This window comes from Coregonus clupeaformis, chromosome 5, assembly GCF_020615455.1.
Source record: "Coregonus clupeaformis isolate EN_2021a chromosome 5, ASM2061545v1, whole genome shotgun sequence".
In the NCBI taxonomy this organism is placed as follows: Eukaryota; Metazoa; Chordata; class Actinopteri; order Salmoniformes; family Salmonidae; genus Coregonus; species Coregonus clupeaformis.
Window position 1 is genome coordinate 27,604,336 of NC_059196.1, and position 12,618 is coordinate 27,616,953.

General features: G+C 47.5%; 1 protein-coding gene across 1 annotated transcript in view; it reads left to right on the top strand.

The window, feature by feature from the left end:
* The window catches only part of LOC121566925 (rho guanine nucleotide exchange factor 17), a 115,680-nt gene that overhangs the window by 87,691 nt on the left and 15,371 nt on the right, over window positions 1-12,618 (top strand). Inside the window, exon 3 of the mRNA XM_041876848.2 lies at window positions 3,283-3,465. Within this exon, the coding sequence (XP_041732782.1) occupies window positions 3,283-3,465 (183 nt within the window). The remainder of the gene's footprint in view (window positions 1-3,282; window positions 3,466-12,618) is intronic.

A 12,618-nucleotide genomic window follows, 5' to 3' on the forward strand; every position in this document is an offset into this window, starting at 1 on the left:
AGTGTGAGCAGGACCAACAGTGTCATTAGACTTAACAAACGAGGATCGGATGTCGTCAACCTTCTTTTCAAAGTGGTTGACGAAGTCATCCACAGAGAGAGAGGAGGGGGGAGGAGGATTCAGGAGGGAGGAAAATGTGGCAAAGAGCTTCCTAGGGTTAGAGGCAGATGCTTGGAATTTAGAGTGGTAGAAGGTGGCCTTAGCAGCAGAAACAGATGAAGAAAATGTAGAGAGGAGGGAGTGAAAAGAAGCCAGGTCGGCAGGGAGTTTAGTTTTCTTCCATTTCCGCTCCGCTGCCCGGAGCTCTGTTCTGTGAGCTCGCAATGAGTCATCAAGCCACGGAGCTGGAGGGGAGGGCCGAGCCGGTCGGGAGGATAGGGGACACAGAGAGTCAAAGGATGCAGAAAGGGAGGAGAGGAGGGTTGAGGAGGCAGAATCAGGAGATTGGAGGGAGAAGGATTGAGCAGAGGGAAGAGATGATAGGATGGAAGAGGAGAGAGTAGTGGGAGAGAGAGCGAAGGTTGCGGCGGCGCATTACCATCTGTGTAGGGGCAGAGTGAGTAGTGTGGGAGGAGAGCGAGAGAGAAAAGGAAACAAAGTAGTGGTCAGAGACTTGGAGGGGAGTTGCAGTGAGATTAGTAGAGGAGCAGCATCTAGTGAAGATGAGGTCAAGCGTATTGCCTGCCTTGTGAGTAGGGGGGACGGTGAGAGGGTGAGGTCAAAAGAGGAGAGGAGTGGAAAGAAGGAGGCAGAGAGAAATGAGTCAAATGTGGACATAGGGAGGTTGAAATCCCCCAAAACTGTGAGGGGTGAGCCATCCTCAGGGAAGGAACTTATCAAGGCGTCAAGCTCATTGATGAACTCTCCAAGGGAACCTGGAGGGCGATAGATGACAAGGATATTAAGCTTAAATGGGCTAGTGACTGTGACAGCATGGAATTCAAATGAGGAGATAGACAGATGGGTTAGGGGGAAAAAATTGAGAATGTCCACTTGGGAGAGATGAGGATTCCTGTACCACCACCCCTCTGACCAGATGCTCTCGGGGTATGTGAGAACACATGGTCAGACGAGGAGAGAGCAGTAGGAGTAGCAGTGTTTTCAGTGGTGATCCATGTTTCCGTGAGCGCCAGGAAGTCGAGGGACTGGAGGTTGGCAGACACCACGTGCATACACACACATCCTACCAACTCAGGCTATATACGCAGATCACACTCTCTTACACACACACACACACACACACACACACACACAAAAAGTGCTTGTTTAATGGGGTCTGTGGCTTGCCTGGATGTGTTCCCATTTCACGAGGCTGGTTTCAGGAAAATAAGGTTTAATTTTCCCAAAATAGAAACATATTTGTCATTCTATGTAGTGTGTGTGCCTGCCTGGTAACAAAATATTAACTGGAACTGTCTATTTATAGTAACTGTTCTGTAGTTGATTGAGGTTGATTATGTGTGCGGGACTGAGGGAAGAAGAAATAAAGGGAGAGAAGAAGAGGGACGGGTGGAAAAGAGGTAGAGAGGTAGGCGTTCCATATCCTCCGTTTTGAAAAATGGAAACATTTGAGACGGTAGATACTAGGGCTGGGAATGGCTAGGGATCTCACCACACGATATTATCACCATACTGAGGGATCTCACCACACGATATTATCACCATACTGAGGGATCTCACCACACGATATTATCACCATACTGAGGGATCTCACCTCACGATATTATCACCATACTGAGGGATCTCACCACACGATATTATCACCATACTGAGGGATCTCACCTCACGATATTATCACCATACTGAGGGATCTCACCACACGATATTATCACCATACTGAGGGATCTCACCTCACAATATTATCATCATATTGAGGGACCTCACCACACGATATTATCACCATACTGAGGGATCTCACCACACGATATTATCACCATACTGAGGGATCTCACCACACGATATTATCACCATACTGAGGGATCTCACCACACGATATTATCACCATACTGAGGGATCTCACCACACGATATTATCACCATACTGAGGGATCTCACCACACGATATTATCACATTACTGAGGGATCTCACCACACGATATTATCACCATACTGAGGGATCTCACCTCACGATATTATCACCATACTGAGGGACCTCACCACACGATATTATCACCATACTGAGGGATCCCACCTCACAATATTATCCCCATACTTAGGTGCCGATACGATATGTATTGCAATTATTTTCATGATTCTATGTATTGCGATTCGATACTGTGATTTTATTACGATTCGATGTTCCAAACATATTGCTCACCATATGTCTGCTGCAGAGGGACAAGAGAGAGCCATGAGAAAATTAGTTTTGATCAGTCATGGAAATAATAGGGCTGAAAACAAATTGTCTCCCTATTTAAAAATAAGCTGGAGAACAAGCTATGAAGGAAAAATACTGGAATTTTGGTGCAGGTACAGCCAACTAGTGCAAAAAATAATATTGCGATATTGTAAAAATTATACGATACAATATATTGTCAAAAATAATATCCTGATATGTAACTATCGATTCCCCCCATCACTAGTAGATAATGTGGGCCCATGGGGACACTGAGGTATTTCCTTTCATCAAAGCCTGAACATACACACACACACACACACACACACACACACACACACACACACACACACACACACACACACACAACCACACATACAGAGTACTCACAACCTCATTGCTATTTTCCTTATGTACAATAAAGGCTGGTTTTGACTCAAGCTCTCTCTCTCTCTCTACCTCCCCCCTCTCTATCTCTCTCTCTCTCTCTCTCTAACTCCCCCCTCTCTATCTCTCTCGCTCTCTCTAACTCCCCCCTCTCTATCTCTCTTGCTCTCTCTCTAACTCCCCCTCTCTCTCTATCTCCCCCCTCTATCTCTCTCGCTCTCTCTCTAACTCCCCCTCTCTATCTCTAACTCCCCCCTCTCTATCTCTCTCTCTAACTCCCCTCTCTCTACCTCCCCCCTCTCTCTCTACCTCCCACTCTCTCTCTTTCTCTCCCTCATATATTTCCCCTCCTCTATATCCCCTCTTTTGTCCCCTCTCTATTTTTCTCCCTCCCCCTCTCTATCTCTCCCTCTCCCTCCCACCCTCCCCCTCTCTATCTCTCCCCCTCTCCCTCCCACCCTCCCTCTCTCCCTCCCTATCTCTCCCCCTCTCCCTCCCACCCTCTCTCCCTCTCTATCTCTCCCCCTCTCCCTCCCACCCTCCCTCTCTCACTATCTGTAGGGCTATATGCGGCCTTTGAAGCATTCAGACAGTGGATACCTAGTTGATCCCTCATTGGTGGATGAGATGTTCTATCAGATCCCAGAGATCCTGGAGCACCATGAGCACTTCCTGGAACAGGTCACCAGCTGCATCAGCCAATGGCACGACAAACAGACCGTGGGTCAGCTGCTTATCCAATCGGTAAGTACCTCCCTCCATCCAATCATTGTGAACCATGGATAATGGAAAAACCACGGGTGAAAGAAAGTCGGTATGGTCCAGTACCGGAAAACAAAAGAGTTAAAACAAAATGTCAAGAAAACTATAAGCTAGTACACGATTATTTACCACGACCGCATGTCTGCTGCATGAAAAATGAGCGAATTGATTTGAAACCCTGTGGTATACGCTCCAAATTGCATTGTGGTTCGACGAGAACACTTACATTTTGCCAAGGTGGAGATGAGTGGCCGAGACCGAGACGCACGCGGACACCAGGGGACGCATCAATAAAGGCTACAAGTGTAGGCCTAATGTCAATCGCAGAAGGTCATTACATAAAGTCAGAAGTTTACATACACTTAGGGTGAAGTCATTCAAACTTGTTTTTCAACCACTCCACAAATTTCTAGTTAACAAACTATAGTTTTGGCAAGTCAGTTAGGACATCTACTTTGTGCATGACACAAGTAATTTTTCCAACAATTGTTTACAGACAGATTATTTCACTTATAATTCACTGTATCACAATTCCAGTGGGTCAGAAGTTTACACACACTAAGTTGATGGTGCCTTTAAACAGCTTGGAAAATTCCAGAAAAATATGTCATGGGGAGGTAGAAGCTTCTGATAGGCTAATTGACATAATTTGAGTCAATTGGAGGTGTACCTGTGGATGTATTTCAAGGCCTAACTTCAAACTCTGTGCCTCTTTGCTTGACATCATGGGAAAATCAAAATAAATCAGCCAAGACTTCCGAAAAACAATTGTAGACCTCCACAAGTCTGGTTCATCCTTGGGAGCAATTTCCAAACACCTGAAGGTACGTTCATCTGTACAAACAATAGTACGCAAGTATAAACACCATGGGACCACACAGCCGTCATACCGCTCAGGAAGGAGACGCGTTCTGTCTCCTAGAGATGAACGTACTTTGGTACGAAAAGTGCAAATCAATCCCAAAACAACAGCAAAGGACCTTGTGAAGATGCTGGAGGAAACAGGTACAAAAGTATCTATATCCACAATAAAACTAGTCCTATATCGACATAACCTGAAAGGCTGCTCAGCAAGGAAGAAACCACTGCTCCAAAACCGCCATAGAAAAGACAGACTACGGTTTGCAACTGCACATGGGGACAAATATGGTACTTTTTGGAGAAATGTCCTCTGGTCTGATGAAACAAAAATAGAACTGTTTGGCCATAATGACCATCGTTATATTTGGAGGAAAAAGGGGTATGCTTGCAAGCCGAAGAACACCATCCCAACCGTGAAGCACGGGGGTGGCAGCATCATGCTGTGGGGGTGTTTTGCTGCAGGAGGGACTGGTGCACTTCAAAAAATAGATGGCATCATGAGGAAGGAAAATTATGTGGCTATATTGAAGCAACATCTCAAGACATCAGTCAGGAAGTTAAAGCTTGATCGCAAATGGGTCTTCCAAATGGACAATGACCCCAAGCATACTTCCAAAGTTGTGGCAAAATGGCTTAAGGACAACAAAGTCAAGGTATTGGAGTGGCCATCACAAAGCCCTGACCTCAATCCTAGAGAAAATGTGTGTGCAGAGCTGAAAAAGCGTGTGCGAGCAAGGAGGCCTACAAACTTGACTCAGTTACACCAGCTCTGTCAGGTGGATTGGGCCAAAATTCACCCAACCTATTGTGGGAAGCTTGTGGAAGGCTACCCGAAACGTTTGACCCAAGTTAAACAATTTAAAGGCAATGCTACCAAATATTAATTGAGTGTATGTAAACTTCCGACGCACTGGGAATGTGATGAAAGAAATAAAAGCTGAAATAAATAATTCTCTCTACTATTATTCTGACATTTCACATTCTTAAAATTAAAGTGGTGATCCTAACTGACCTAAGACAGGGAATTTGTACTAGTATTAGATGTCATGAATTGTGAAAAACTGAGTTTAAATGTATTTGGCTAAGTTGTATGTAAACTTCCGACTTCAATTGTAAATGTTCTACCTTTTGGTCATGTAGTGTACCTCTGAGAGAGAGAGAGACACGGCACACACACACAGACACACACACACACACTTCACCCCTAAATAGTAAGGTACAGTGACTTCCCCCTGACCCTCCTACCTCCTGTAAGTCCATGGTCCATGTTAACCCCCTGTCTCCTCTCCTGGTCAATGTTAACCACCTGTCTCCTCTCCTAGTCCATGTTAACCACCTGTCTCCTCTCCTGGTCAATGTTAACCACCTGTCTCCTCTCCTAGTCCATGTTCACCCCCTGTCTCCTCTCCTGGTCCATGTTAACCCCCTGTCTCCTCTCCTGGTCCATGTTAACCCCCTGTCTCCTCTCCTGGTCAATGTTAACCACCTGTCTCCTCTCCTAGTCCATGTTAACCACCTGTCTCCTCTCCTGGTCAATGTTAACCACCTGTCTCCTCTCCTGGTCCATGTTAACCCCCTGTCTCCTCTCCTGGTCAATGTTAACCACCTGTCTCCTCTCCTAGTCCATTTTCACCCCCTGTCTCCTCTCCTAGTCCATGTTAACCCCCTGTCTCCTCTCCTGGTCAATGTTAACCACCTGTCTCCTCTCCTGGTCCATGTTAACCCCCTGTCTCCTCTCCTGGTCAATGTTAACCACCTGTCTCCTCTCCTAGTCCATGTTCACCCCCTGTCTCCTCTCCTAGTCCATGTTAACCCCCGTCTCCTCTCCTAGTCCATGTTAACCCCCTGTCTCCTCTCCTGGTCCATGTTAACCACCTGTCTCCTCTCCTGGTCCATGTTAACCACCTGTCTCCTCTCCTAGTCCATGTTAACCACCTGTCTCCTCTCCTGGTCCATGTTAACCCCCTGTCTCCTCTCCTGGTCTATGTTAACTCCCTGTCTCCTCTCCTGGTCCATGTTAACTCCCTGTCTCCTCTCTTAGTCCATGTTAACTCCTTGTCTCCTCTCATGGTCCATGTTAACCCCGTCTCCTCTCCTGGTCCATGTTAACACCGTCTCCTCTCCTGGTCCATGTTACCCATCTGCTGGTAGCCCTCTGGTTCACCACAACACACACACCTCCCAGGCCAAAAGAACATAGGCCTTAGTCTCTCCCTCTGGGGGCAGAGAGACTTATTCTAACCGGTATAGCATCGCTAGCCTATGCAATCAGATTGTGTAGCATTGTTAGCCCATGCAAGTAAAATGCAGTCAGACTGTGTAGCATTGTTAGCCCATGCTAGTGGAATGCATTTAGAATATGTGGCATTGTTACCCCATTCTAGTGGAATGTAGCGAGTACTAATCCCTTGACCTGTCTGAACTGCCTTTGAGCTAGACATTTCTGCTACAGTGAGGTCAACTTTCGGAGTGTGTGTATTGTGTGTGTGTGTGTGTGTGTGTGTGTCTGACATGTCAGTTTACACACAGATGTCATGTCCCTCAACCTCCCCTCACCGCTTTCCCCTCACCCCGTCTCCCTCACCCCCGTCTCTCTCACCCCTCTATCTCACCCCCTCACCCCTCTCTCTCACCCCCCTCACCCCTCTCTCTCACCCCCTTCACCCCTCTATCTCACCCCCTCACCCCTCTCTCTCACCCCCCTCACCCCTCTATCTCACCCCCTCTCTCCCACCCCCCTCACCCCCTCTCTCTCACCGCTCTCTCTCTTACCCCCTCACCCCCTCTCTCCCACCCCCCTCACCCCTCTCTCTCACCGCTCTCCCACCCCCTTTCACCCCCTCTCTCTCTTACCCCCTCACCCCCACCCCTTCTCCCCCTCTACAGTTCAGCCCCTTGTGATGATACCCTGTCAAAACACATCTGTCTCAGTAGCCCTGAACCGGCCTGACCCCGTGTACTAGCACTCACAGAACCTCTGTGCCGTCTATGCAGTCCTGCTCCCTCCTTTGACAGACAGCCGACAGTAACACCATGTATAGTTGGTAGAGCATTGCGCTTGTAACACCAGGATAGTGGGTTCGATTCCCGGGACCACCCATACGTAAAATGTATGCACGCATGACTGTAAGTCGATTAGGATAAAAGCATCTGCTAAATGGCAAATATTATTATTACATATTAGATTAGAGAGAGGCTAAAATACAGATATTATACTGTAAAGACTCTATATTATAGAGCCAGGGAGGTTGTATAAGAGACTTGGCCTGCCAGTTAGGGTCAACCTTGCATTTCTAGACCTCCATTCTGTTTACTTTCTGTCCATTCCACCTGTCCAGACTCCAGAGTGTGTATATTTGGGTTATGAATATAGTGTGTTTATGTGGGTGTATTGGGAGCTGTGGATGTCATGTTTGAATGTCTGAGCAGTTCATTCCAGATTGATGAAGGAGAGAGAGAGACTTATGCTCTTTGAGACATCTCCACTTAAAGATCCAATGCAGCCGTTTTTATCTCAAAATCAAATCATTTCTGGGTAACAATTAAGTACCTTACTGTGATTGTTTTAAATTAAAATGGTGAAAAATAAACAGAAATTGCTTCTTAGCAATACTTTTGCTAGAACTGTCTGGGAGTGTTCTGAGTGGGAGGGGACAACTGAAAACTAGCTCTGTTTCTTATTGGTCTATTCTTATTCCAACCTCGTAGTGTGGAAATGTATTTAAAACATTTTTGACTGCACTGTCCCTTTAAAAGGAGAAGAAATGATGCCTCACACATTAGAGGGGAAAGAGTGACAGAAGAGGATGGGGAGAGGGGCTGCTTGTGTAACTGGAGGGAAGGGGAGAGGGGTTACAGGTGACAGCGTAGGTGGATAGCACAGGACGCTGCTGAGGGGAGGACATCTCATAATAATGGCTGGAATGGAGTCAATGGAATGGTATCAAACACATGGAAACCATGGAAACCATGTGTTTGATGTGTTCAATACCATTCCATGTATTCCGTTCCATCCATTACTATGAGCCCGTCCTCCCCAATTAAGGTGCCACCGGCCGCCTGTGGTGTATATCACCTGATTTATTACTTTGTGAACGTCAGAGCATCCTTTCTCCATCCTGCTATCACTCCTTACAGATGTAGAGAGGGACGGAGGAGAGAGGGACGGAAGAGAGGGGGACGGAGGAGAGGGGGACGGAGGAGAGGGGGACGGAGGAGAGAGGGACGGAGGAGAGGGGGACGGAGGAGAGAGGGACGGAGGAGAGAGGGACGGAGGAGAGAGGGACGGAGGAGAGGGGGACTGAGGAGAGGGGGACTGAGGAGAGGGGGACTGAGGAGAGGGGGACGGAGGAGAGGGGGACGGAGGAGAGAGGGACTGAGGAGAGGGGGACGGAGGAGAGGGGGCGGAGGAGAGGGGGACGGAGGAGAGGGGGGCGGAGGAGAGAGGGACGGAGGAGAGGGGGACTGAGGAGAGGGGGACTGAGGAGAGGGGGACTGAGGAGAGGGGGACTGAGGAGAGGGGGACTGAGGAGAGGGGGACTGAGGAGAGAGGGACGGAGGAGAGGGGGACGGAGGAGAGGGGGGCGGAGGAGAGGGGGACTGAGGAGAGGGGGACTGAGGAGAGGGGGACTGAGGAGAGGGGGACTGAGGAGAGGGGGACTGAGGAGAGGGGGACTGAGGAGAGGGGGACTGAGGAGAGAGGGACGGAGGAGAGAGGGCAGCTCTTTTCATGAGGGGTTGTAATGCCTATTCCTGTTATAACTGATTCCAGCGGCTGACCCAAAACATCACCGGCGGAGGAGAGGCACTCGGAGCGGCTGCTGGTTCGACTTAGGAGGCGCGCACATCACCCACCGCTTCCAAGTATTCTACTCGCTAATGTTCAGTCTTTGGTTAATAAGCTCGACGAACTACAGGCAAGGATTTCCTTCCAGAGAGACATCAAGGCCTGTAACATCCTCTGTTTCACGGAAACATGGCTCTCTTGGAAAATTCTGTCGGAATCGGTCCAGCCAGATGGGTTCTCAGTTCATCGCGCAGACAGGAATAAATATCTCTCCGGGAAGCAGAAGGGCGGAGGTGTGTGTTTCATGATTAACGACACATGGTGTAATTGTAGTAACATAGAGGAACTCGAGTCCTCCTGTTCACCCAACCTAGAATATCTCACAATCAAATGCCGACCGTATTATCTCCCAAGATAATTTTCTTCGGTTAATGTCACGGCCGTGTATATCCCCCCTCAAGCCGATACCACGACGGCCCTCAAAGAACTTCACTAGACCTTATGCAAACTGGAAACCACATATCCTGAGGCTGCATTTATTGTAGCCGGGGATTTTAACAAAGCAAATTTGAGGACTAGGCTGCCGAAGTTCTATCAACATTATTGACTGTTGTACTCGCGCTGCTAAAATCCTCGACCATTGCTAATCAAACATCCGAAATGGTTATAAGGCCCTCCCCCGCCCTCCTTTCGGCAAATCTGACCACGACTCCATTTTGCTTCTCCCTTCCTATAGGCAGAAACTCAAACAGGAAGTACCTGTGCTAAGGACTATTCAACGCTGGTCTGACCAATCGGAATCCACGCTTCAAGATTGTTTTGATCACGCGGACTGGGATATGTTCCAGGTAGCTTCTGAAAATAATTGAGACGTATACACTGAAACGGTGACTGAGTTTATCAGGAAGTGTATAGGTGATGTTGTGACAACTGTGACTATTAAAACCTACCCTAACCAGAAACCGTGGATAGATGGCAGCATTCGCGCAGATCTGAAAGCGCGAACCACCGCATTCAACCATGGCAAGGTGACTGGGAATATGGCAGAATACAAACAGTGTAACTACTCACTCCGCAAGTCAATTAAACTGGCAAAACATCAGTATAGAGACAAAGTGGAGTCGCAATTCAACGGCTCAGACACAAGACGTATGTGGCAGGGTCTACAGACAATCACGGACTACAAAAGGAAAACCAGCCACGTCGCCGACACGACGTCTCGCTTCCAGACAAGCTAAACACCTTTTTCGCCCGCTTTGAGGATAACACAGTGCCACTGACGAGGCCCACTACATTACATTTACATTTTAGTCATTTAGCAGACGCTCTTATCCAGAGCGACTTACAGGAGCAATTAGGGTTAAGTGCCTTGCTCAAGGGCACATTAACGTCATTTAGCAGACGCTCTTAGCCAGAGCGACTCACAAATTGGTGCGTTCACCCTATAGCCAGTGGGATATAGGGTGAACGCCTCTCCTTCTCCAAGGACTGTCGCCTCTCCTTCTCCATGGCGACATCATTAAGACATTTAAGCATGATAACCCCCGCAAGGCTTCCGGCCCAGACGGCATCCCTAGCCGCGTCCTCAAAGCATGTGCAGACCAGCTGGTTGGTGTGTTTACAGACATATTCAATCTTTCCATATCCCAGTCTGCTGTTCCCACATGCTTCAAGATGTCCACCATTGTTCCTGTACCCAAAAAAGCAAAGGTAACTTAACTAAATGACTATCGCCCTGTAGCACTCAACTCTGTCATCATGAAGTGCTTTGAGAGGCTAGTCAAGGATCATATCACCTCTACCTTACCTGTCACCCTAAACCCACTCCAATTTGCATACCGCCCCAAAAGATCCACAGACGATGCAATCGCCATCACACTGCACACTGCCCTATCCCATCTGGACAAGAGGAATACCTATGTAAGTATGCCGTTCATTGACTATAGCTCAGCATTCAACACCATAGTACCTTCCAAGCTCATCATTAAGCTTGAGGTCCTGGATCTGAACCCCACCCTGTGCAACTGGGTCCTGGACTTCCTGACGGGCCGCCCCCAGGTGGTGAAGGTAGGAAACAACATCTCCACTTTGCTGATCCTCAACACTGGGGCCCCACAAGGGTGCGTGCTCAGCCCCCTCCTGTACTCCCTGTTCAACCATGACTGCGTGGCCAAGCACGCCTCCAGAAGTTGGAAAGCTTCAAGTTCCTTGGTGTACACATCACCGACAAACTGAAATGGTCCACCCACGCAGACAGTGTGGTGAAGAAGGCGCAACAGAGCCTCTTCAACCTCAGGAGGCTGAAGAAATGTGGCTTAGCACCTAAAACCCTCACAAACTTTTACAGATGCACAATTGAGAGCATCCTATAATATAATAATAATAATAATATGCCATTTAGCAGACGCTTTTATCCAAAGCGACTTACAGTCATGCGTGCATACATTTTTGTGTATGGGTGGTCCTGGGGATCGAACCCACTACCTTGGCGTTACAAGCGCCGTGCTCTACCAGTTGAGCTACAGAGGACCTACAGAGGACCATCCTGTCGGGCTGTATCACCGCCTGGTACGGCAACTGCACCGCCCACAACCGCAGGGCTCTCCAGAGGGTGGTGCGGTCTGCCGAACGCATTACCGGGGGCAAACTACCCGCCCTCCAAGACACATACAGCACCCGATGTCACAGGAAGGCCAAAAATATCATCAAGGACATCAACCACCCGAGCCACTGCCTGTTCACCCCGCTATCATCCAGAAGGCGAGGTCAATACAGGTGCATCAAAGCTGGGACCGAGAGAATGAAAAACAGCTTCTATCTCAAGGCCATCAGACTGTTAAATAGCCATCACTAGCACATTAGAGGCTGCTGCTGCCTATTGAAATCACTGGCCACTTTAAGAAATGGAACACTAGTCACTTTAATAATGTTTACATATCTTGCACTACTCATCTCATATGTATATACTGCATTCTGTTCAATAATATTCTACTGTATCTTAGTCCATGCCGCTCTGTCATTGCTTGTCCATATATGCATATATTCTTAAATCCCATTGCTTACTAGTTTTGTGTGTATTGGGTATATGTTGTGGAATTGTTAGATATTACTTGTTAGATATTACTGCACTGTCAGAGCTAGAAGCACAAGCATTTCGCTACACCCGCTATAACATCTGCTAAACACGTTTATGTGACAAATAAAATGTGATTTGATTTGAACTATGGACAGGATTCTTCAATGAAATGTTTGTTGTCTTTCAACAAGAGACGACTAGTTTTCTTGCACATTTTTCACTTGAGAAATACTGCACCAAACATCTTAATTAGATGTAAAATTGCGCGACTAAGACCTCGGCAAAAACATTAATTTATTACAGATTTCATGATTTATCTTACATAAATTCAGACTATTTTGTCTATGTTGTTGCTACGGCGTCTCTAAAGGGACAAACAGTAATATTGCAAATGTTTCTTGTTTTTCAAGCT